Genomic DNA, 24,406 nt, shown 5'->3' with positions numbered 1-24,406 from the left:
CTTGTTTACTCAGGTCTGCATTACAAAAGAGAATCTGTTCTCAATTGCCTTACCTGGATAAATAGAGTTTAAAGAAAGAGAGAAAGTAATATTACAAGAATAAGAGATAAGACGTAAAATGATCACAATCAAGTGAGATTGTGGAGGGAAAAAGTCTAATATTCCCCAAATAAAGATGTATTTCCCCAAGTAAAAAAAAATCCAAGAAAAAAATCTTACATAATGGAGTGATATTTTTTCTGGATAAAAAGTGTGATACAATAAGACGGCGATATTTTGAGTAGAAGAACACGTATGTATTTTTCGAGATGAAAAAGTCAGAACCCTCCAATAAAGGAAAAAAAAAAAAATCGGATCAAGTAAGTGCGTATGTGCATGTACTGAATCATGAGCATTACTTGGCGTGTGTTTCTCACCGCTGGACTGGGCGAGGATATCCTCCAGACGGCGCGTCATTCCTCGCTTGTCCACGTCCTCTTCCTCACTGCTTTCCACCTTCTGCCGGATCAGCTCCTTGATGCGCAGCAGCGCCCCCAGCAGATTCTCTGAGGGCATCGGAGCCACAACAAAGTCGTAATCTTACAAGAATATAGTGGTCTTTTTTCAAATGAAAAACCATAATATGGGAATAAAGTGGGATTTGTAAAAAAAAAAAAAAAAAAAAAAAAAAAGTCTTGAATGAAAGTACCGGTAGTTGGAATCTACTCAGAACAACCAGCAAATGATAGTTTGGGAGGAAGAAAATCTAAATGTGGGTAAAGTAAATTATTTTAAAGTAGATATTCTTAAAACAATCCGAATAAAGTGGTATTTGTTTGCAATAAATGAAAAAAAGTGAAATATTACGAAAACAGAGTTGAATATTTCTTAATATAGGTATTACGAGAATTAAGTTATTATTTAGAGAGAAAAAGTAGCGTGAGAATAAAGTCATATTTTTGGAGGGGGGGGTGGTTAAACCCATACGAGAATTAAGCGGTATTATTTTGAGAGAGAGAGAGAGGGATAAACAGTTGTATTATGAGAATTAAGTGGGTAGTTTGGGGGGGAAGTAACATTTCCAAAATAAAGTCATAATATTATGGGAATAGTTTTGTCCTCAGACAAAACATCATAAAAAATGAACAAAGAGGAATTGTTCTCAGAAAAAAAAGTGAATAAAGAGTAATTGTTTTGAAAGAAAAGTCATTTCAGATAATAGTGATATTTCTATGTATAAAAACTTTCATTAGGAAAATAAAGCAGTATTTTTGAAGAACTGAAAAAGTCGCCATCTAATGTAATATTACGGATAAAAAATGATTAGTGTTAAAATGCTAAAAAAAAAAAAAAAGACTTTTCGTTATGACTCAGCGACAAACTATGGCGATAGAAGCCTTGAAAATGTGTGTGTGTTTCCTGTTTGTAGAGCCACTAAATCCTTGGCAAAGTGAACAGGAATGAGAGGAATTTCGTTGGAGGGGAAGGGGGGGGGTTGAGGAGTAAAAACAAAAGCAAAAGACATGGAAGGCTCACTCTCGCGCTCGCTCGCTCGGACGAGGCAGCTGTCACATTTTTCGGATGCGAGGAGGCGTCAGTGATGTCACTCTGCTGCATGGACAAGCGCTTACGATGCTAGTGTGGGGCCTTCCAGAAAAAAAAAAATGGGACGCCCGCCGCATCCAATTAGGCTGTCGACTTCGGGTTAGCGTTTCAAACTAGCCTGACGCCAAAGCAAATTGCCCCTCGGGGAAATTAAAGTTTACCTTGACCGTGACCGTTTCAAATTAGCCTTCCGAGTTGGAGTTTCGAAACAAGTTTGGGGTTTCAAGGTAGAGCTTCACATGAGGTTGTTGGAATGTTTTGCAGGTCTCTAGGGCACAAGCCCAATTAGCAATTTACAAAACAACTACTTACTTTCAATGAGTGTTCGTTTTATCTTTCAGGAAAAGTATCCAATGTAAATTAAGACTCACGCAAGTTGATTGAATTTGCTCGTCTGTTTTGTTTTCCATCTCTGAAGTTCAGGAATCACACAATGATCAGATGTGGACAGCGTTTCCGTCCTCGCCAATGCTCTCACCCGAGACGGGCGAGGGCAGAAAAGGGGCGCGGCCTAACATGAAGCCCTCGCATTTATACTGTCTTCCAAATCTAAACATAATGTGGGCTGGTCTCCTCCCTGGCTGGCCCTGTCTGTAGAGCTGATCCTCTCCGGCTGGTCCCATGGTCAGGTCAGGGTCACGCTGACTCGGGCGCTTTTAACTGATTATGCGATGTCCGTAAATGTGTAATTGCCCCGTTGGTTTTTGGTTAACCTGTTGGCTAATATAAAGCCATTCATATGGATTTAGAGCCTCCAAGGTGTTCCATACAAGTTTAGTGTTTCCAGACAGGGTTAGAGAATCAAATGAGAGTTATGACAGAGTTAGACATGGTTATGGTCTCAAATTCAGGTTACAAGTTATGTTTAAGGTTAATTAAGGTTTCAAGGCAGAGATAGGGTTTTCATCTACTGCACGATATATGTTATGTACACATACAAAATACATGTACGCGTATAAATATATATATATATTTTTTTTTTTACTGACCATACTCCTGGTTGAGACCCCACAGTTTAATCTTGTTGGCCTCGTGCTGCGCTTTCTTCTTCAGGCGGCACGCCCTGCAGCGCGCAGGAAGTAGAGAAACAAGAGACGGGTTAGAGAAGGAAGAGAAATACAAGGACAGATGTGGAGATAAAAAGACAATTGACAGAAAAGACATTGCTACAAAATGATCAAGAATGGCGCAGAACTTCAATTCATGTAGTTGGGACACAACAACTGGCTTCCCCGGATAAAACAATTGAAGAGCTGGCACTTAAATTTGGCTTCCTTCTTGTAGTTGGCCTCGCAAATAAACAAGGGGCCGGACTGGGGAAAAAAAAAAAAGGAAGGAGAATAAACAAACAAAACAGGGAGAATGAACAGAGAGAAACGAGACCTGGAGAGGAAGAGCAGAAAAGAGAACAACGTGGAGAAAAGAGGGGAAAAAAGGTGAAGAGAAAAAAAGAGAGCACAAAGGCGAGATGAAAGAGAATATGGAGAAGATTGACAGGAGGTAGAGAGAAAGGGGAGGTAGGTGACAAAGACAGGAAAGAGAAGAGGAAGCGAGAAGAGGAAGGTAGACCCAAAAAACGAGAAGACAAAGAAGAGCGAAGGAAGAGAAGAGAAAAAGAGGAAAGAGGGGGATGACAGAAAAAGCGTCATGCGGAAGAGGACACCAGCAAGAGGGAGAGGAGCAAAGAAAAAAGGAGGAACAAAATAGAAGAGGGAGAAGGAAAGAGAAAAGGCGAAGAGAGAATGAGACATGAGAGCAAGAGGGAAGAGAAAAGAGAAAGCAGAGGAAGTAGAAAAGAGATTGAGAAGAGACGAGAGGGAAAATTGAGACGAGAGAGAGAGAGAAGCGGGAGGGACAGAATTGTAGAAGATAGACAACAGCGAGGGGGAGGGAAAAGAGCGAGAGAGAGAGAGGGGAGGAAGAAAGAGAGGCAAGAGTGACAGAGGAGGAAGCAGAGACGAGCAGGCGGGAAAAGCAGAAGAGCAAAAGGGCGAGAGAAGACGGAGTAGAAAAAGAGAGAGGAGGATGAAAGAAGAGAAGAGCGCACGTCACGAGAAGATGGAGAGAAAAGAGAAAGAGAGAAGAGAGCAGAAGTGCGATTCCGCGGATGGAGGAGGACACAGTGTTCTCCTGAGGGGATCCTCCCCCCCTCCCCCTCCCATCCTCATGGCGACGGCCAGCGGTGGCGTTCGTGAGCAAAAGCCACACACGAGCGTTCGCTGTGTCTTGCGGCAGACACTCTGAAAAGGAAGCTGCGGACTTTTCCGCGTGCTCTGGAAAAAGCTTTTCAGAAAACACTTTTCTGCTTGTCATTATTACATTAACAAAAAAACAACAAAAAAAACACATTCCCAAACACAGTAACCTTTCTCCAAACTCCGCCCCCTCCGCCCACATGAACTCCACATGACCTCCGGTCATCCCGTCTGCTTTTCCCTCCACGCGCCCCGTGCGCCTGAGTCATCGTGACGTTGTCAAAAGGTTCATCAAGGGGAGCGTTTGCTTTTGGGGTTTTTTTTTTTGCTTGTGTGCAGTCAAACTAGTGTTAGGGTTTGTGAATTAGGCTCTGAGCAAAGGTTAGGCTTTCAAATTAGGGTGTTAAGACACAGTTAAGGCTATGGATTAGGAGTTCCGTCCTTTCCAAATGTACCAGTGAGAGAGTAAGGTCTCGAGATTGGTTTGGGGTTTCAAGTTAATGTTTGAAGCACCCAAACAATGCTTAATGTTTCAAGCCTTTATTTGGGATCTAAAGTAGGGTGGCAAGAAAGTTTCACATCTGGGTTAGCATTTCGATCTAGGTTTAGGGTTTTAAATTCATGTTACAGGTCTTGGGTTTCAAGGACTGAAGTCTGGGTTAGGATTTCAAATTAAGGTTTGTAATTAGAGTCAGGGTTTCACGCCTGCATTTGGGTTTGATATTAGAATTTCAATCCTGGTTAGGGCTTCAAATTAAGGGTAAAGACACAGTTTAGTCTTTCGTAGGGTTTGAAGCATGGGGTAGAGTTTTAATCAAGGGTTTCAAGACAGGGTTAGGGTTGCAAATTAGTGTTTCAAGAGAGGGTTTATGTTTCAAATCAGGGTTTGAAACCAGCGATAGGGATCCAAAGAAAGCTCGCAAGACAGAGTTAAGGTTCCAAATTCGCAGTTTTAGGCTGGATGAGAGTTTCAAGACAGGGTTAAGGTTTCAAATTAGGGTTTCAAGAGAGGGTTTCTATTTCAAATCAGGGTTTCGAATTGGGGTTTGAAGCCAAGGTTAAAGATCCAAAAATGCTCGCAAGACAGAGTTCAATTTACAAATTAGGAGTTTGATTGTGGATTAGGGTTTCAGGTTAAGGTTTGAAGTCTGGTTTAGTGTTTGAATTCAGCCGTTGGTCTTTTAGGTAGGGTTGTTTCAATGTTTGAAGTCAAGGTTAGGCGTTCAAATGAGGGTTTTAAGGCTGGGTTAGTGTTTCAATTTAATGTTCCAAATCAGGATTTCAAGCCCGAATCGGTGTTTCAAATTCGGGTTTGCAATGCGAGCGATGAGTGCACCTGGACGCCAGCTTGTTCTTCTCCTTGCGCGACCTGGCCCTGGCCAGGGCGGGGAGGTCGTTGACGGGCCCCATGCTGTCGATGGCGGCGTTCAGCTTCTGCAGCTGCTCCCCGATGTTGTGCAGCTTCTGCGGGTTGGGAGTCAAGTCGCTGGCGTCCGTCTTGCGGGCCTTGCGCCGCCCCTTCTTGCCTGAAAGCAGAAAGCGGCTTCAGAAATATTCTCCCCAACTTCCACCGCCCCCCTTTTTATTTATTTATATATTTATTTATTTTTTGAAAGGTGATCATTCTATGTAGTGACCTTGTCGCCGGTACAGCGTGCTGGGCAGCGTGCTGGAGCTCCACGACAGCGACCAATCGCCTCCGCCGCACATTTTCTTCTTGGCCACAGACTCGCGGGAGCGGCGGTACTCCCAGAAGCAGCGGCGCTTGGGCGGCCGCTCGCCCGGTGGCCTCGCAGGCTCCGCCTCCACCTCTGCGAGACAAAGCGCGCACAAAAATGGCGGCGAAAGCAGTCAAGTCAAGGTGAGGCTTTCGAATGTGAGTTTCAAGATAGGGATTGGTTTAGGGTTTCAAACCAGGCATTCAAATCAGGATTAGGGTTTCATATTAGGCGTGGGGTATCAAATTGAGTTGTCGAATGAAGCTAATGGCTAATGCTGAATAAGAACAACAAACTACTGTACAGACAGTATTTTTTTTTTTGTGGGCAGCAAGAATGACATAAATGATTTCATCCGTAACTAAAAACGACACACAAAAATGATTCCTCGCCTCGGATGCAGCACCGCCTTCTAAACACGGCGCTGCAGTAACCGCATTTGTAACTGGACTCAAGTTACAACCATCACACACCCACATACACACAAATACACGCGCACACATGCAACACACGTGATTTTTATATCATGCGACGTCTGGCCCAGTCTGCATATAATGACATTGTCTGAACTCTCCTTGCCCTTTCAGCTACTTTCGTTCAGTGTTCCACACACACGCACACGCGTGTGTGTGTGTGCATAGTGACACACATACACACACACACACACACACACACACCCACACACACACCAAGGAAAGAGGTCAGCTAGAGTGCGCCTGTGTTCGTCATTGAGAGCGAGAACTCTAAATATAATAGTTTAGGCTGTGCGGTTACGGAAATGACATGCTGTACAGAGTTTATGATGTATTTATGTAAATGTGCGTGCTTGCGTGTAGTGTGTCTTTACACTTGTTTTAGGTTTATGACTGCATTTCCTGGATGTTTCAATAGAAAAAAAAAAAAAATTTAAATTCATTTCTAGATACTGTATGTTGTTGGTTGAATGATCGCAGCTGTCCCTATATCCTATATGATATTTTAATAGACAATCGGACATTAGATACTCAACGGCTGGGATTGGGGTCTCAAATGAGTGTGTTAAAGCGGAGGTCAACGCAAACATATTTTTTTCAAGAATATGTTTTATGCAAGCCCACTAGCTGAAACAGGGCATTCTGATAAATATTGCGTTTGTGGAATAAGTGTTAATCCACTCGTTTTTAGCCATCTCTGGGGGCGGCCATTTTGTCTTCCGTCGACTGAAAATGACCTCACAACTACTCACAACGACCAATCACGGCTCAGATTCAGAGAACAGGTCAGCTGTGATTGGTCGTTGTAAGCGGTTGTGATGTCATTTTCAGTCGACAGAAGACAAAATGGCCGCCTTCAGAGATGGCTAAAAAGAGATGTGCATTTTGCTACTTAACTTATATTCCACAAACGCAAAATTAATCAGAATGCTGTGTTTCAATTAGTGGGCCTGCTGGGAACATATTCTTGAAAAAAATATGCTTGGGTTGACTTCCGCTTTAAGATTTCGGTGTAGGGTTTAAAGACATCCAGGCTAAAAGAATCAAGTGCATGTTTCAAGCCTCGGTTATGGTTGCAAACAAGAAATGTTTTTTCGAAGACAATGTTAAAGGTTCAGTACAGCGTTTAGGGTTTAATCAGCCGGCCGATTTAATCAGCAGTGCAAGTAAATTTTTCCATCTACTCGCGCATGTGTGACCAGTAAATTTGCTGAATTTTAAAAACATTTATTTTCGTATTCCTTAGTATTTTTGTTGCTGACAAACCTCTGCTCATAAATACAGTGAAAAGGAGTGGCCGTGAATATTTACTTTGCAAGTCGAGTTACTATGTGCGCCCCTAAATTTTCTACGTGAGCCCCAAAAATTTTAGGATAGGGTCTACTGTGAGTCTTATTAAAAAAAAAAAAAAAAAAAAAAAAAAAAAAAAAAAAAAAAAAGATTTTTTTTAAAAGTTACCCTGGAGCCCTCCCATTTTTTTAAAAACACATAAAACCATAAGACAAAGATGATGATGTTCAAATAAAAAAAAAAAAAAGCTGATTAATCAGTGATCTGTATTTTGTTCTGCCAAATACCAAGATCTGCCTCCAAAAATCCATATCGGTCAGGTCCTCATTCTAAGCCTGGGTGAGGGTTTCAAATTAGTGTTTGAAATGAGGCTTACGGTTTCAGAGTTGGGCTTCAAACTACATTTAAGGTTTGAAATGTGGGTTTCAAGTCAGGGTTAAAGTTTCAAAATCAGGCTCCAAGACAATGTTGGGGTTTGTAATTATGGTTTCTAGCCTGTGTTACCATTTGAAATAAGGTTTCGAAGCCGTGCATGTTCATGTGCAGTACAAATGTTCTGGACTTGTTTTCGCAGTGTGTCGCATGTTTTTTTTTTTTTTTTTCCTTTTCTTGGACGTTTTCTCGCGAGTTCTGCTCGATTGAGATGTTGGTGTGAGGTTGGTTTCCTTCTGGGAAGTGACTCCGGCAAAGCGGGATATTGTTGATGTAGTCCGGGAAGTACCGCCGCAGCTTTGGTGGCCAGTGTGTGCCTGCGCCCGCGCCCTTGGCCGCGGAAGACATACGACACGGTCTGAGGCCTGGAATGGACACGGCGCGGGACGCTTTTCAAATCCAGACCAAAAAAAAAAAAAAAAAAAACCTCACCGCAGTCCGTTTCCGACGAGCTGGAGAGATCGGCCGCCGTCTCTTCATCTGCTTCGTCTTCATCCTCATCCTCGTTGTCTTCTTCTTCCTCCTCCTCCTCCTCTTCCTCCTCCTCCTCCTCCTCGTCCTCCTCATCCAGCTTCTCCTCGCCGCCCTCCTGCTCCTGCTGTGCCTCCTCCTGCTGCTGTCGTGCTTCCTCCTGGACGTTGTGAGCGGCGGCCGGCTCTCCTCCCTGGCTGAGGGAGTAGTTGTGCTCCTCGCTGCAGTGCTCCAGGAGCAAACCCGACGCTGGCGCCTCCTTCTGGTGGTCCTCCTCCGGCGTCACCTGAGGTGGGAGTAAGGCCTGGTGCCCAAGTCAACATTTACATTATTCCATCGATTACTTGGCTAAGCAAGTCATTCAGTAGAATCTGGTCAAAGTCAAGCGGAGTCTCTCACAAGTTTTAGCTGAATTGTAGATTTTTGTCTGACTGTTGGCCCTCACCTGTGACTGGTACACCTCCACAGTGTTCTCCTTGCTCACACCCCCGCCTTGCCCTTTACCGGCGCCGACTGACTCGTCTTTGGTCGCCCTCTCGGCCGACTTGTCCTCCTCGCGGCTTCGTCCCCACCGGCCCATGAGCACGGCGTCCTCGGAGGCCACGCCCAGACCCAGCTTGGTGTACCGGGCCATCTCGTCCAGGGCCGACACGTCCCAGCGTTCGGCGTGCAGATCCTCACCCAGGCCGCCGTCGTCCACCAGGTCACTGAGCAGCTCAAAGGGCCGTTTGCGGGGGGACGCCGGCGAGCCCAGCATGAGGAGAATGCTCTGGACGGGGGTTAAAGCAAGGTTTCAAATGAGGAATTCAAGCCAGTGTTAGGATTTTAAATGGGGGGGGGGGGGGTTCAAGCCAAGGTTCTGACTTCAAGCCAGGTGTTTCAAATTTAGTTTATAATCTGGGTTTGGGGTTTCAAATGAGGGTTTGTAGTGTGTGAATTCAGGTCCCCACCTGGTCGTACTCTGTCCTGCCCCTTTGAGGTGACATGGCCATTGGGTAGGGGCTGAGCAGAGCCCGGTGGCCCCCGTAGGCCTCGCCAAAAGCAGGCTCCATGCCATTCATACCCGGCTGAGGGAGAGGAGCCACACGAGCACACAGATGAGGAGCACATCGAGCAAAGACGACCAGTGAGGGGCTCATACTGACACCACTTTACCTGAGGCATGCCCAAGGCCTTGGAGGGGCGGGGTCAGGTCGTAGTCACAAAATCCCTTCTGGCCAGTTAGACTGCAGAAACGTACAACAATGACTCAATAAAAACGATGTGCGATGTACAGTCAGTCAAGCAAGTACATCTATTAAAAAACACAGACACACAACAACGCCAAAATGAACGACCGCTTCAAACCAAAATGCTGCTCTTCCTGTGCTTTTTCAGGCATGGTTTCTTGCAACGTTTTTGTGGGATTACTCATGATTGACATGTCCACCAAATCTTATGTTGCCAAGTGACAGTGGCCTGAGTTTTATTTTATTTTATTTTTTGAACTTGTGACCAGGAGTGAAAAAATCTTCAAAATGAGACTAAAACGGTTGCTTTAACCGAAAAAGACGTCTTGCAAGAATGGCTTCTCGTTACTTTTTTTGTGGGTCTAGTCTTAAATCGACATATCTACCAAATTCCATGTTTCTCAGTGAAATTGACTTCAGGGTCTGAATTTTTGAAAAACAATAACTAGTGTTTATTGTATCGTTCACTGGTGCATGACCGTGCTGGATAATATTGAGTGACTGAACTGTTCCTAATATTTGGACTCCTACCTCAGAATCACAGCAGAGACGGTCAAAAGGTTGACTGTTATTCACATGACGCAGCCTTGTAGCTCGCTGAAAGAAAAACAAGAAGATAGAAACAGGAAGTTGAACACGAGTTCACCGGAAGGCCACAACAATGTGTGGTTCCACCACAGTGAAGCCCCGTTTATTACGGGAGATAACGCGACAACGTGCAAGTTACCCATCAAGCTATGGCCCGCAATCCGGAGAAATACATCTTCCCTGAAGCCTTTTGTGTTATTTGGGCTACAATGTGTACATGCATGGGTGGCGCACGCAGCAAGATAGCGGAGAAACAGGCGGCACCGCCGTCACAAAGACGTAATGGCGTGGCTAACTCCACAAACGTGGCTAGGTTTGAATACTGTTTAGCTACATTGGCTAAAAGGATTCATGACCCAGTGCCAACTCTGTTTAATTGTTTAACCTCTCCCACACGTTTGAATTTATTAAAACACATGTTTTAAAATACTTCTTCGTGCTTAGCAAAGTGGTACTTTTGAGAGGTCTAAGAATCTTTTGGAGTGGGCTCTGCAGCGCTGAACATATCTGATTGGACTTGCCAGTTTTTAGCTCCAGAAAGAGCTGAAACGTCTTTGCACAGCTCTATCTTGATTTTCACTGACACCCGATAAAGATTTGCTCGGGACTATTTTTAGTGGCGGATGAATACATTTGGTCTCCATTGATTGGCTTAGCAAGCAAACGGGCGTAATATGGATGGACTGTCGCTAACGTTCCTTCTTAACATTGCCTCCACCTCTCGTGGCTGGACTCCACCAATCGGATCGCGGCAGCTTGCCAAAAAGTGAGATTCCACCGCGGGGAATGCGGCGGGGGGAAGTGGTGTGATGATGAAATGCAGAGTAATACAATTTCACAAAAATACACACACACAAACACTCACAGTAGCCCTACCGCTCGCTACCTGTCAACAATCCAGAAAAAAAGCGGCTCCCGTTTGACCTGATTGGGAGGACAATGCCACAACGCTCGCTCTCGGCAGACAGAGCCGAAGAATGAGGAAATGAGGATGGGCAGGGCAGCAGTCATAGCGCCTTGTTGGCACGCCTCCTGGAAAAGTCACATTTGGCACGCCGCGACGGCCAGCGACCGACGGCAACAAACGGTCCAAAGCACGAGTTAGGCAAAGTATGGCCCTCGGGCTACATTCGGCCCGTTCTATTCTTTGATCCAACCGACCGTGCGTTTACATTCTCAAGAATCCTGCAAGATTTAATTCGTTGCATTCATTATGCTCAATTCTCTTCGTAACAAGCTGCAGTTTGGCCGATAAAATTAGTAAATATTCATCAGAAAAGAGGCTTGAAACTTTTTAGTGCTACTCTCAGCTGAACCAAAGAGATAAAGTCTAGCCCTCACGACCTGATGCTAACTAGTGTTGCAACGGATCAGCTTTGATCAGTACGGATCAAGCACCTCAGTTCAAGCCGGGCACGATCCGCGGAATGGTTGGTAAAAAAACAAACAAACAAAAAAAAAAAAAAAACTGTGCACGTTCACGTTAAGGCAACGTGATTAGTCCACATTCACTGTAATAGCAGCAGAGAAGTTGAAAACTCTCATGGATTACATACATCGCATGTATGGGAACATTTTTGGCAACTTGGGGTGAAATGAGTCCTCAAATTAATGATACCGGATTTTTTTTTCTGCCTCTTGTCCCAACACTTAGACATGTCAAGGAAGCTGCAGGCATACTCACCAAACACGCCGCCTCCGCAAAGGCTAGCTTCAAAATAAAGCTTACCAAATTAATACATCGAGTTATTGGTGCCAATGCAATAGCCTTAGTAGACTTCAACACCATCAACACAGCGCAATTCCGAAATCATATTCAAATCGCTAATTGAGGACGCTAGCAAACCGCTAGTTAATTACGCCATCATAATACGGCACAAGTCTCCGGAGCGTTAGCGGCGAGCAGCTCGCTGTTAGCATTAGCAACAAGTGTCCAGCTGGAAGTTCAACAGCTGTTCCATGGATTACTTTTTTTTTTTTTTTAAACTTCTTTTTCAATATTGTGGACCTAGATTACTTTATAACGCAATCTCCATGTTTAAAGGAAGGGAGTGTGCCTTAAATTGCACAAAATAGCTAAATAAGACTTTGCCTTCATTTATTCGTTAACACACTTTTGCTCATTAAATAATGTTAAGAAAACATTCAGCTCAAAATGTCTGGAAGGATACCGTGTTATTTTATTCACTGTACCACGTATAAAATAATGAAATAATAAAAATAAATATCCTGCCTTATATTGCGTTAAATTGTGTTTTTGAATCCTAAACGGCCATATTGGACATTAGGAGTTGATTTTTTTATATATTTTTTTATGGGCAAAAGCGCTTTATAAAATAAATTAAGGCAGTTGGGTTACAAACCAGGTCACAAAACAAAAGTCAGGATAACACATGTATACATTTTTTTTTTTTAAATCAATAGGATGCTCTGACTGGCAGCACAGTAGACGAGCAGTTCGCTGGGATAGGCTCTAGCAGATCCGCGGCTCTGGTGAGGATAAGCACAATAGAAAAGTAACGAGTGCTTTTGGAGGACCCTTTTGTGCTCTGAATGCATGAACCTTTGTCGTAATGTAGTTCCAGGGTAATTTGTAGGGACCCAGAAAAGACTAGAGGGTTAGTTAGTTTTAAAAAGATTGATGTCTGAAATATCTAACTTGATGAAATTTGATAGCCTCTCCCTAATTAAGAGCTTTAGAAATTAGAACAATACCGTGTTTGGTTCTTTTCCTTCCATTTCCAAACAACAGCAGAATGTTTGAAGAAAATCCAAGAGGTGAAGGGAAGATTCTTGGTTGATTTTCCCTAGAATGACCCAACAAGAAAAGTATCCCTTACCAACATCCTAGTAGCATGGTCTACGGTTAGCGTTCTTTATTCGGGTTGTCACACACTGATGTGATTCTATTTTTTCCGAGGCAGCAGGCTGGCTGATATAGGAGGCATGCGGAAGAAGCCCCTGGTTTGTTATGTGTACATTCACCATGGAGCAAAAAGGTCCAAAGGTCTCTAAGCTCATAAACACAACGACAACAGCTTGTCAACAAGGTCTCAACCCAAAGCTGTTATACTGCGTTATGGACATGATTGTTGCTTATGTAACCACAAACCTTTACGGCCAAAAACATGGCATTTACACAACAATAACACTGACTTCTCAAACAAAACCTGCCGCTGCGTTTGCTTCTTTGACACAGGCTGTGTTGGGAATAATTTACTCATTTCCAATTCCCAAATTTCTACATAGGGATTGTTACATTGTTACATCTCATCGGTCGAAAGAAAGAAGGGAGTGTGTCTATCCTTGAACACTTACAATAGGTTACAAATAGCGGTGTTAGGCATATCAATTAGGTAACATTGGTCGTTTTTTTTTTAACTGCAATTACTGTATTACGTATTCGAAATACTGTAGATTAGAAGGAAGTCACTCCAAAAACGGTTCACAGATTTTCTTTCCCACTTCTGTGTCAGAAGATTTTGTGGCTTTCCAAAAAGGTAAATAGTTGCTTTTGTAAGCAAACATGTTTCATTTTATACAAAAAAAAAACCCCGTTCAAGAACAATATAACATGTGACTACTTCACAGAAAAAGTGTTTGAGCCATCGGGAACCGCAGCATAAACACTTGTGCAAATGATCAGAATGGTATACCCTCTGTTTCATTTCGAGCCAGGAAAACCCCTGCTTCAGGTCCATCCGTTGTTGTACAATCGACTTTTAATAGCTTGTATGCAAATAGTTGTGTGTCTGGAGTGCGAAATTACACAACCGAGTTAATCCGAACAGAAGTGCAGCGTTGTTGAAGCGCAAATCAAGTTAGCTTCTGATTACTGGAACATCTTCGATTGTTGACCAGGTGGGGCTAAAACTCACATTCAGGGCTCAAAACGGCTTCGTCACTGGTTGTCGTGGTAACACAAAGCCGTATTCTGTCCCCCCCACACAAGACTATAACGTTAACGTCTAACACACAGTAGACCTGCAATGTTGCTGGACACACAGCTATAATAACGTTAGCTTCTCTGTGTTTCAACATGCATTTTGAAACACTGTTACAGTTTCAAGCAACAGCTGTAACACACAAGTACTTTCGTATCAAATCCAAAAGCTAAGCAGAGCTGCAGTGTTGTTGGGTGCACATAAACTGCAAAAACGTAGAAAAGTACAGTTAGCTTGTTTCCAAAAACAAGCAACTGAAACAACTTGAAATTTAATCATGTTTTTTTTTTTTTAATTCAAAAAGAAGCCCCAGAGTCAAAATAGCATTCAAGGCTCCATCCTGGAATCAAAAACGTTTCATCTGTCCATTTGTGACATTCTCCCTGAAGCAAGAAATAATACTACCAGCAACCAAAATAGATGCCTATTTTTGGAATTACTCCCAATACGCTATATAACGCCCTATATAATGTGTTGGCCATTTTGTTGTGCTGTTGAATGTGAAGTGACAATGTTGTGTAGTCACCATTTCCTATGACTTTTGATTTCAAACTCAATTCGCTGTTAAAAAAATATTTATAATAACAATGAAACCATTGTGTAACCACACAAAAACATGTTGTCACAGTCGGAACAACGATGTAGCCAACGTTGAAAATGTGTTCGATGCCTCTCTACTAATGGGTCAATTGGGTTTGAAAGTAGAAAAATGAACAGTCCACAGTATAAGTCATTGCACCAATACATGGAAAGTTAACCTTGCATACATAAATTAAGGAATAAATACGGTCTGGTATTGACTCTTATGTGTGTATTACACTCCAAGTCCTTGTAGGCCATGTGACCAGACAAAGAATTTAACAGCAGGGGGGGTTCTTAAAAAAGCTCTGTGCTAAGAAAAGGTAGCTTGTTGAGGTGTGGATAGAGGGGAAATTCTAAAGAGAAAGTGAAAGGAGGGACTGGAGAGAGGGGCCTGCGTTGGTCACGGCGTGGCCGATAGAAGCGCGCATGAGCCGGGGGAAAAGTAGGAGGGGCCGGCGTCTCTGTAGAAGGACAACCTGCCAAATTTAAGATCCAAAATGTGCGACAGGCTACATTTTAATTCTAACAAAAGATCTACATCGTAATTTATGTGTCTATAAGACACAAATGTGCCCTGAGTTACACCCCTTTCCGTGTCCTTGGGAGCTCCCGTTCTCCTGGAACAAGTGCCGCGGCTCAAGGCAGGTTTTCGCTCAAGTCAGCCACCCCTTCCTTTTCCCTCCAAAACCCCTCCACATGAAACACAAATCAAGCGGGGCTTGCGACGCAGCTAATGGGCCACGACGGCGCCGTGTGCCCACACAATTGGAAGCCGGAGAAGCGGACGACCAGTAGCCGGGGGAGCGGGAGGACAAGAGCAGCTCGGCCCGGCGGAGGTGGCAGCCAGCCGGCCGTACACCCCCAACCTCCCAATTCACCTTCCAACACTTTTACTCAGGTTTGAACGTCATCCGACAATTAGTTGTAGCAATAATATTGAAGAAGTCTTACCGGGAAGCCGTCGCCGTGCTTGGCGGAGCTGGCAGACAATAAAAACGGGCCCGCAGCTGGCACTGCCACTGCCACCGGATGTCCAACATGAATTGTTAATACGACCCATTTGGAAGCGCCCACTTTCCACGAGTGGCACATCTTTACGCTCGGACTTGTGTTAAACATAAAGAAAACGGTAAGTATAGTATAATTCAAACTAAGGACAGAACAAGTTGGACTGATGTGTGTCCACCTGCCGCCGAGGCCCGCAGAACGAAAAACGAAAACGGCCACCATTTAGCCAAGACCCCCTCCCCTCCCAAAAAACTGACCACAATCCAACTAAAAACAGCTTTCGCCACTTTGTAGACAAAATACAACGTTTCAAAAGATTCAACAAGCACTCGCATACAACTTTTAAATAAATAATAAATGTCTAACTTGTCTTGCATACTTCTCGTCTACGGCCATTTTCTTATATATACACCAACTAAAGCATTTTAAAACAGTATAACATCTTTTGTGTGTTGATTATTAACATGCTTAAAAAGTGAATGTTTATGCGTTTAAATTGTAGTGGGGGTGTGTGACGCCACGCGAGGTGGGCTTTACCTCTCCGTGTCCTCGGATGTCCCCCTCGCCGGAGTGAAGTGAAGGCTCCTCCAGACCCCGGATAAGAAACAAAAATGTCCGCCTTGGTGTGCGGCCCTTTGCTTGGTGCTTTTTGGGGGGGAAAGGCACGCGCAATTTACCACCAGACAACAATGGAGGAGTAGGCCGACCTGCGTGGACACTGCTCGGCCAGGAAGTCCCGCTCCGAGCCCGGGGGAGAGTGGCAAATTTACGCCGAATTTAGCCTCGCTGTACGGCGGACGCACTGAAAGCAGACGGCGGATGTGTGGCTGGTGGACACCCGCCCCCTCTTCTTAGTCGTCTTGTCTCCTCGGCCTGCATTAGTGGGGGCGGGGGACAGGGAGCGGGTGAGCCGCGCACCCCTGCGGCCTCGCGACATGGTGTCGTCCGGCTCCACGGCGGACGTGACACAGCAGCGAATCGCACGTAAACGTGGATAAAATCACTTCTGTTTACCCGCTTCACTGATGGTTCATGTAGACTGGAAATAGTTCAACTTTAAACACACATTTTTCGCCTGTATTCGGTTGTTTGTTTTACAGTAGGTAGACGACCAGCTCAAATTTACAGGCAAACGACGAGATGGGTGCCCAAACTTCCTCTGAGGAGTTTCGCAATAAAAGCCTCCCTGTTGAACACTATGCTATTGTTAGCACTGCACGCACGCGCGACTATTTTCTTGTGGAAATGTCACAAACTTGACTAAATTAGGATCACGTGACAGCGGAAGTTGCGTATGTTTACAAACGTAGAGTTGCCCGAGGGGGGCGGAGTGACGCGACCGCGTTTAAGGACATAGAGGCAGCAGATGTGAACCCGTTGAACCCGAGGCCTTCCGGAGATACTTCAAGGCAGAAACCCCACTGGAGGACCCCCACAATAGTTTTAAACAAAAACTATCTAAATGTGTTACACTACCAACGAGTATCATTGCTGAAACTAAAAGTGGCAACACGAGGGACGAGAATATACGTCAGGTACTCCCTGGCGATGAATACAATCATCCATGTATCTAGGGCAGCTCCTATAGATGCATGCATAAATAAAGATTTCTGTTTTTTGGCAGGGTTGGCGCATCGGGACATCATGGCCTATTTATGAATATTACAGAAGGATAATCTGCGTATTTATCCCATTTAAAGCCCAAATGCGCGGGCGTTTATGTATTTTGTCATTCATGTGTTCAAATCATGTGTGGGTTGAGGCTTAGATAAAGCTCACAGCCAGGACAATAACGTCTTTTTTGGAGGATTTAATGGCAGCTTTGTGACTGACTATATGCCGTATTTCTCATGAAAAAAGACGGACGTACAAAAATGATCTTCCCATCATTATAGTAACCAGATGTGTCACCCAGAAGTATTTCGGTAGTATCATACAATGTGTTGTCATTATGTTGTGTGTAAAATTTTGAGGACCAAAAAAAAAATTCACGCCATTTTGGAGTAAGATTATGGGAACAAAATGTGGAAAAAAGTGAAGCTCTCAATACTTTGCTGATACGCTGTACTTGTTTTTTGAGCCCAGCCACCTCAAATGGCTGCAACTCTAAAATGTTAAGCGCTGTATTGTTGTGAAGTCTTAAATTATAGCTGGAGAAAGTCTACATTTTTAATCACGTGTTGATTGTTTTAACTTCAAATCCATTGTGCGGCAATGTACATTCAAAACTGTTTCATTTCATTTTCAATTCAACATGAGGGATTCCGAGACATAAGTTATTGTTTTATTCTTTCAACTTCTTCTCACACATAACAGAAGCATTAATAATACAAGGTCACAATGACAAGTAGAGCTGTGACAGACGTGGTTGTTGCCATGGCGACTCCTCACACACGCACACACATTGACGGGATTACGAGCGGATATTAAAAGCAGGAAGCACGGAATGTTATCCAAAGTGTTTAGTGGCTGTTGAGTGGAGTGTGGAGTGCTACAATTCGGAATGTTTCCATGTTCGAAACAAACAAACAAACAAAAAACAATGAGTGTCTTCTTGCTGCAAGAAGTGACCTTTAATTACACTACTTGTTTGAAATTTGACACCATGTCCCCCTTCACATTAGATGGCAAAAAAAAAAGCAGCACCATCTAGAGTTGGCCATCTGTCGAGGAGATCTGCTTTTGATTGGGGACTCATTTGGGCCAGTTGTCTAATAGGAGCACATTAAAATCCGAGACCTGGAATTCACCCCAAAATGGCTGCTTCAAACCAAAATGGCTGACTTACTATCTAATTTCAGGCATGGGTCTTTGAGACTTTTTTGGTGAGTCTTGCTATGATAGAGAAGTTCACCCAATTTCATGTTGAGCGATTGAATTGGTATGAGAGGTTGTTTCTTTTTTGTGTGTGTGTTTAACTTTCTCGAGGTGCTAATTCACTTTTGTGTTTTCAATCAAGTCATCTGCCATGCTACGCCTACGCTGATGAAAATGCAAGATTTTTTAATGAAGCGTCGAATGTGTAGTTTATGTGGTTTCAATTTGATAGCATTTGGACACAATAATGAATAATAATAATAAAATGGCAGATTGGAACCAGCACGGCCAACTTCCTGTGTCTGTTTGGTCATGGTGTCTTGAGGCTTTTTTTTGTGGGTCTACCAAATTTTATATTGCCAAGTCAAACTCGATTTGAGGGCTGACCTTCATTTTATTTATTTTTTGAAGTAGAACAAGTCATCAAACTTCATTGCCATACTCTGAAGTTTGTCTTTAAAGCACCCCTGGAAAAATTGACAAAATGAGACTGCAATGGCCAACTGGACTCAAAATGGCTGACCTATTAAGCCTTTTTATGGCTTCTTGAGACTTTTTGTGGTTCTACCAATCACATTGATCAATATAAATTTTGTTGCCAAGAAAGTTCCAATAGTTTTAGGATATTTTGATGTTGCTGAATCCAAAAATGGCATTGTTTTTTTCCCCAATTGGCTCTGGTTTTTGAGATATTCCATATTTATGTTTACGAAAAGTGCTAAGAATACGCAAGTTATGAAGTTGATATTCTTTTTATGCTACAATTTTGAGGTTGTATCTGTCATTTTTTATGCAATATTGTGAAAGACAGCAATTATCACAGAGAGCTTTCTATATGCAAATTATGTTTCATGTGAAAATCAAGCAAAAGTTCTGAAATATTAGCAGTAAACAAATGCAAAAAAACGGTGATGTCATAGCACAAACACTAGTATAAGTAACGATCAAAGTACATTCCGTAACCTGTCACAGCACATTCATTATCAAAACTATCGGTATCTCAAAGACTAGATATAATTCAAAGAAATTGACGTAATTTTAGGATCCAGCATCCCAAAATTACCCAGATATCATCAAATAACTTTGGCATTGGAAAAAACTAATATATATTTGTGTTACATGTCCACCAAATTTCATGTTGCTAAGTGAAACCGGCTTCGGGGGCTGATTATTTTTTTTAACCTTGCCGACACACAATAACGAAAACAAGATTTTAGCAATTTATTGCCACCCGTTTTCCTAATATATGGGTGTAAAATTTGTAAGGACAAATGGATAAAATAAGCCTAAAATGGCCGCCTTCCTGTGTTTGTTCAGGGATGGCTTCTTGACACTATTTTCTGTGTCTAATCATGGTAGACGTGCCAACCAAATGTATGGTGCCAAGTCAAACTGGCTTTTGGGACTGAATTTTCAAAGAAGAGAAACATTTTGATTGAAAATAATTTCCAACAGTCAAAACGGCAGACTTTCCTGTGGATTTTTGACTTTTTTGTGTGAGTCTTATCATGATAGCCATATAGACGAAATTTAATGTTACAAAGTAACACTGGATGGGGACTGAATTAATACCGGTAATTTTCCGCTTTTTGGTGGGGCAGCACAACAGTTTGCCTGTTAGTGTCAAAAAATAACCGCTAAAATGGCTGAATCTTTGTGTCTTTCGGGACTTTTTGAGACTTGGCGTCGTTAGACGCAGGCCAGTACCACAACGGGGTGGATAGGGTACAACGTAATTTGGTCTTTGTAAAAAGTAGCTGTATTTATACGTTTATTTGGATTCTTTTGTTGTTGTTTTTTGGCTGAAGCATCATGGTTTAAAGGTAAATAAAACAGAACAAGGGAGGAGGTGGGAAGGAGTGTATGGGACTTGATTGGGGTAGTGGCTAGCAGTTTAGGCTAAATGCTAAAAGCAACTTTTGACCCGTTTACAGCAGAAGCGCCAACGCCCCTGAGGTGGTAAGAGACACTGAGAGCTTGGTTTGCTTTTTCTTTGGCTTTTTTAGGCGGCACAAGGGCTCTTAAGAAGAATATATACAAAGGATGTGGTACTGCTCATCAAAGCTAAACTCTACAGTTTTATTGTGCACACGTCACCTGTACAGTGAATAAATATTTCAAGGGGGCAACAGATTATTTTTATTTCCATGATTTCCTATAGGTCATTTTAAGCTTTTATTGTTTGTCAAAAGGCTTAATTGTGTCTTTTAATCATGATGACAAATGAAATGTGCGGCTAAATGTATTTCTGTGCTTGTTAAAAAAAAATTCTCCATCAACAACAAGTGACTTAAAAATAGCCTGTACAGTTGAATAAATGTTTTGAACAGACAACAGATTATTGATAATTTCATGTATTCAAATGGGAAAAATTATGTTTTATTGATTCGCGCTTTTACTATTTGTTAACTTTTTTTTTTCTTCACTTTCCACGACAGTCATGGTGATGTGCAGTGTTTGTATTGCACATTGTTTGTTTTTCCAGGGGTCACTTCTTTTAATGCTTTTAAATAAAAAAATAAAACATTGAAAAAAAATATTCTAATTATAAAAGGTGGACATTAAAGAAAATGTGATTTAAAACCTGGTCTGAAAATTAAATAAATGAATTAGTGGTGGCAGTTCTCCATTGATTTGTTTTGACTATTTAATTGACTTGCTGTTACACTTTTATGACAATCATAACAAATGAGACGGACAATTACCTTCACAACCCGCCTTCTTTTTACGCTTGTTAAAAAAAAGATATATCTAAATTTGTTTATTTCTTTTACGAACTATACTTCCTCAAGTCACCAAAATGAAACTTCAAAAGAAGGCATGTATAATTTTGGGGCGATGGCGACTGTCTAGAATTTTTTCCCTCCCATTATTTCCAATGGGGAAAATCCTAAATTCTAACAACTTGGTTTTGAACTTTAGAGATTTTAGTGTTCTCTTACAAAAATGTTTTACAAAACCGCAACTGTCAATATGAACGTAAATATTGCTCAGTGTAAATGTGTGCGTGCGTGTGTCAAAAGATGATAAAATCCATCTCACGTGCGTCCCGGTGTGAATCAGGCGAGCAGATTGCCATGGCAACGAGGACGAGGGTGCGCACTCAGTAGTAGTTTTGGGGTTTCTCTCCATGTTTAGGGATGTAACAGTTAAATAACACCGAGGTCATTATATCCACAATGGACAAAATAAATACACATGTAAAAAAAAAAAAAATGTAAACACTGAAAGTGGAACTAACACATTGCATATTCAAATGTTCATACCGTTAAACATTCATTTACATAAACAACAACTGTACAGTAGTCTTCATCTTAAACGTAGTTCTGTGTGTGTGCGTGTGTGGTATACATGTTTGAATCCGGTCAGAATCAGGACGGTGATGATAAGGGCCGTCTGAAAGAGAAGGAACACAATATTTACATGATTTAATGCCGAATGTGGCATATTTACATATTTAATACATACACTTGTATCATATGCACATTATATTTTAATGTACGCACCTAGAACAGGGGTGGGCAATTCTAGTCCTCGAGGGCCGGTCTCCTGCATGTTTTTTTTTTATGTCTCCCTGCTGTAACACACCCGATTGAAATGATCATATAATCAGCAAGGTCTGCAGAAACTAGATAACGATCCTGATCATTTGAATCAGGTGGGCTGCAGCAGGCTGACATATAAAACATGCGGGATACCAGCCCTCAAGGACCGGAATTGCACACCCCTGACATAGAACGTACCAAACTGACATCATACTTAGTTGTTATTGTACCATATTCACTTTATTTTTAAATGTAGCATATTAACATTATATTTGATGTATGCACCTCTGATAAAATACATTCTATTTACAAATATATTTAAAAATATTTAATGTCTAAAGTACCATATAAACATCATATTTAATGTCTAATGTAACATATTTATATGTCTAATGTACCAAATATTTTATTGACTCAAGTGCCATATTTACATCTCACTTAAATTTAGCATAACATCATATTTAATATTCTAATGCAGCACAGTGACAAAATATTTAATATTCTAATGTAGCATAGTGACATCATATTTCATGTAGGATATGAAATGGACATTTCATGTTGTGCCCTTGTCACCTGTTCTACTCCCAGAAGTAAGTCAGGTACCAAATGGTTTCGTTCTTCAGCTGAGGGCCGAAAAGAGGGTTGGTCTGCGCCAGGATGGCTATTAACCAGCTGTGGACAAACACATAATTATCAAATATATCCATATTAATGCATTGTTAAAAGATATCGCCAAATATGCATAATGCTCCCAAAGATTCAGACTGTATCCTGATGGCGTGATGCAATTGCAACGATGGTGCTTGGCGCCCTCTAGTGTTGTCTTATGTCAACAGTCGAGACATTGGAAACGCAGTCACGTTAGAGCAGTGTTTCTCAACCTTTATTGAGCCAAAGCACATATTTCACATCGAAAAAAAAAAAAAATCACTGCACACCACTTAGCAAAACAATTCACAAAATGTGTCTATACAGAGTCATTATGTACCTTCTGTCGTCTAGTGGAAGAACATGTTATTGTTTTGCCTGTTACTATACATGGTTGGCATTAATAAATTAACAAAACCGTTTTTTTAATTAGAAATTATTTTCTGTCAAAATAATTGACATTGGATAATTTACCGTGGCACACCTGATAATCTCTCACACGGCACGCGGCACACTGGTTGAGAATCACTGCGTTAGAATAGTATCCACATTTATAGTTATACAGTACTCACAAGAGGTAGCAGCAGACGGCGGTGAGAATCAAACTGGTGACAATAACCCTGGAAAGGAGAATCGCATTAGAATGCAGGAGATTTTACATCACAGGAACTACTTGGAACTCGGATCTTTTGGTGGAACTCGCGTGTTTGTATGACAGAAAAAAACACTTTGCAACATTTTGCAAATCGACCCCTCCTAGGGACTTACCAGATCTAGCGACTTAGCCCAGAATTCGCAAACTGACCCCATTACGAGGGACTTCCCCCCACCACTACGGAATTTGTCTGGAACTAGGGACTTGACTGTGAAGGAGGGACTTGGTCCCAGAATTGGGGACTTGACCCCACAACTAGGGACTTGGCCCGGGAACTAGGGACTTGATCCCAGAACTAGGGTCTTGACCTTGCAACTAGCGTATTGATCCCATCATGATGGAATTTTCCCTGTCACTATGGATTTACCCCAAAACCAGGGACTTGACTTGGAACTCCAGATTTGAACCCAGAACTAGGGACCTGCCCAGGAACTATGCACTCGATCCCAGAATGATGAAATTTTGCACTACAAGCACGTCCGCGACCCTTGTGAGGATAAGCGGTTTGGATAATGGATGGATGAACTAGTAACCTTTGGAGGAACCTTGGCTGTTTGTACCATGAGAACACTTGCAAGAATGCAAGTCCAGCCAGAAACGGGAAGTATGAGGAAGACAAACTATTTTTTGAGGCACTCATTACATCCTCTTATAGAAGGATGGTTCCCAGACCCTTTCTCGTTGTTCCATTTCTGGGTCTATGATTATCATGACACTTTCCCTTCTTGTCATCACTGGTAACCTCTCGTTGTGACGTCACACATTATTAGCTTTGCACTGGAGTAATTCATCTTGTTTGGATTAAAACGGAAACAAAGAAAGGGGTCTTATTTTAGCAATGAGCTGAGAGAGGGAGAGAAAGAGGAAAAGAGAAAGCAAAAGAGAACCAATGAGACGAAACGTCGTTAGCGTTAGCCGCTTGACCACCTACCCTCGATTAGGCCCTTTAGGCACCAAAAAGGGAGCCACCACCCCCACCAGCGCCCACAGGGTGGTGAAGCAGATCATCGGAAGGGCGAGTGAGTGAGACACCATGATTCCAGTCGGAGGAAAAAAAATCAAATTTATCCAGAAATGAATACTCTCAGCGGTCAATCGCAGAAGCTTCAATGGCTGCCGCTCAGCTCGATTGTAACGATAGTACCGCCTACCTAAGCAGAGGCGCCGTTTGATTGGTTAAGGGTAACGTAAAGTTGTGTTGTGATTGGTCGTCTTTCAGCTTTAAAG

At 42.4% G+C, this 24,406-nt stretch overlaps 2 protein-coding genes across 12 annotated transcripts in view; both read right to left on the bottom strand.

Annotated features, from left to right (window-relative positions):
- The window catches only part of LOC147146505 (uncharacterized), a 30,576-nt gene extending 14,052 nt beyond the window's left edge, over positions 1–16,524 (bottom strand). For 7 of the 11 annotated variants that reach the window (XR_015087281.1, XR_015087285.1, XR_015087282.1 and 4 more), the window contains exons 1-10: positions 16,052–16,524; positions 9,924–9,989; positions 9,319–9,389; positions 9,114–9,230; positions 8,609–8,932; positions 8,125–8,467; positions 5,417–5,590; positions 5,116–5,305; positions 2,574–2,647; positions 417–545 (exon numbers count right to left, since the gene is read on the bottom strand). Coding sequence is in view for 1 of the 11 variants with exons in the window: in XM_086034452.1 (XP_085890578.1) it covers positions 417–545; positions 2,574–2,647; positions 5,116–5,305; positions 5,417–5,590; positions 8,125–8,467; positions 8,609–8,932; positions 9,114–9,230; positions 9,319–9,327 (1,360 nt within the window). In the remaining 10 variants the exon portion in view is untranslated. Of the gene's footprint in view, positions 1–416; positions 546–2,573; positions 2,648–5,115; positions 5,306–5,416; positions 5,591–8,124; positions 8,468–8,608; positions 8,933–9,113; positions 9,231–9,318; positions 9,390–9,923; positions 9,990–10,845; positions 10,940–15,457; positions 15,554–16,051 lie in introns of those variants that run through there. The other 4 variants (XR_015087288.1, XR_015087289.1, XR_015087290.1 and 1 more) reach the window with 4 other exon arrangements.
- A 1,252-nt stretch (positions 16,525–17,776) lies between these two features.
- atp6v0e2 (ATPase H+ transporting V0 subunit e2) lies at positions 17,777–24,349 on the bottom strand. The gene is made up of 4 exons (XM_086034453.1): positions 24,111–24,349; positions 23,097–23,144; positions 22,450–22,548; positions 17,777–21,727 (listed from the first exon to the last, which is right to left on the bottom strand). The coding sequence occupies exons 1-3, from the start codon at positions 24,212–24,214 to the stop codon at positions 22,455–22,457; spliced, it is 246 nt and encodes an 81-aa protein (XP_085890579.1). The 5' UTR covers positions 24,215–24,349; the 3' UTR covers positions 17,777–21,727; positions 22,450–22,454.
- Positions 24,350–24,406: the final 57 nt, after the last annotated feature.

The sequence above is a fragment of the Filicampus tigris genome, chromosome 6 (genome assembly GCF_054856515.1).
Source record: "Filicampus tigris isolate MCC_2025a chromosome 6, RoL_Ftig_1.0, whole genome shotgun sequence".
Classification (NCBI taxonomy): domain Eukaryota; kingdom Metazoa; phylum Chordata; class Actinopteri; order Syngnathiformes; family Syngnathidae; genus Filicampus; species Filicampus tigris.
This window is presented reverse-complemented; position numbering and strand designations above follow the sequence as displayed.

What these genes read in the sequence shown, in the direction of transcription:
- atp6v0e2 (XM_086034453.1), bottom strand. Translation starts at nt 24,214, where the DNA reads ATGGTGTCTCACTCACTCGCCCTTCCGATGATCTGCTTCACCACCCTG. An exon ending in CCTAAAGGGCCTAATCGAGG is followed by an intron (nt 23,145 to 24,110) that starts GTAGGTGGTCAA and finishes TCTCCTTTCCAG; the next exon opens with GGTTATTGTCACCAGTTTGA. An exon ending in GCCGTCTGCTGCTACCTCTT is followed by an intron (nt 22,549 to 23,096) that starts GTGAGTACTGTA and finishes GTTTGTCCACAG; the next exon opens with CTGGTTAATAGCCATCCTGG.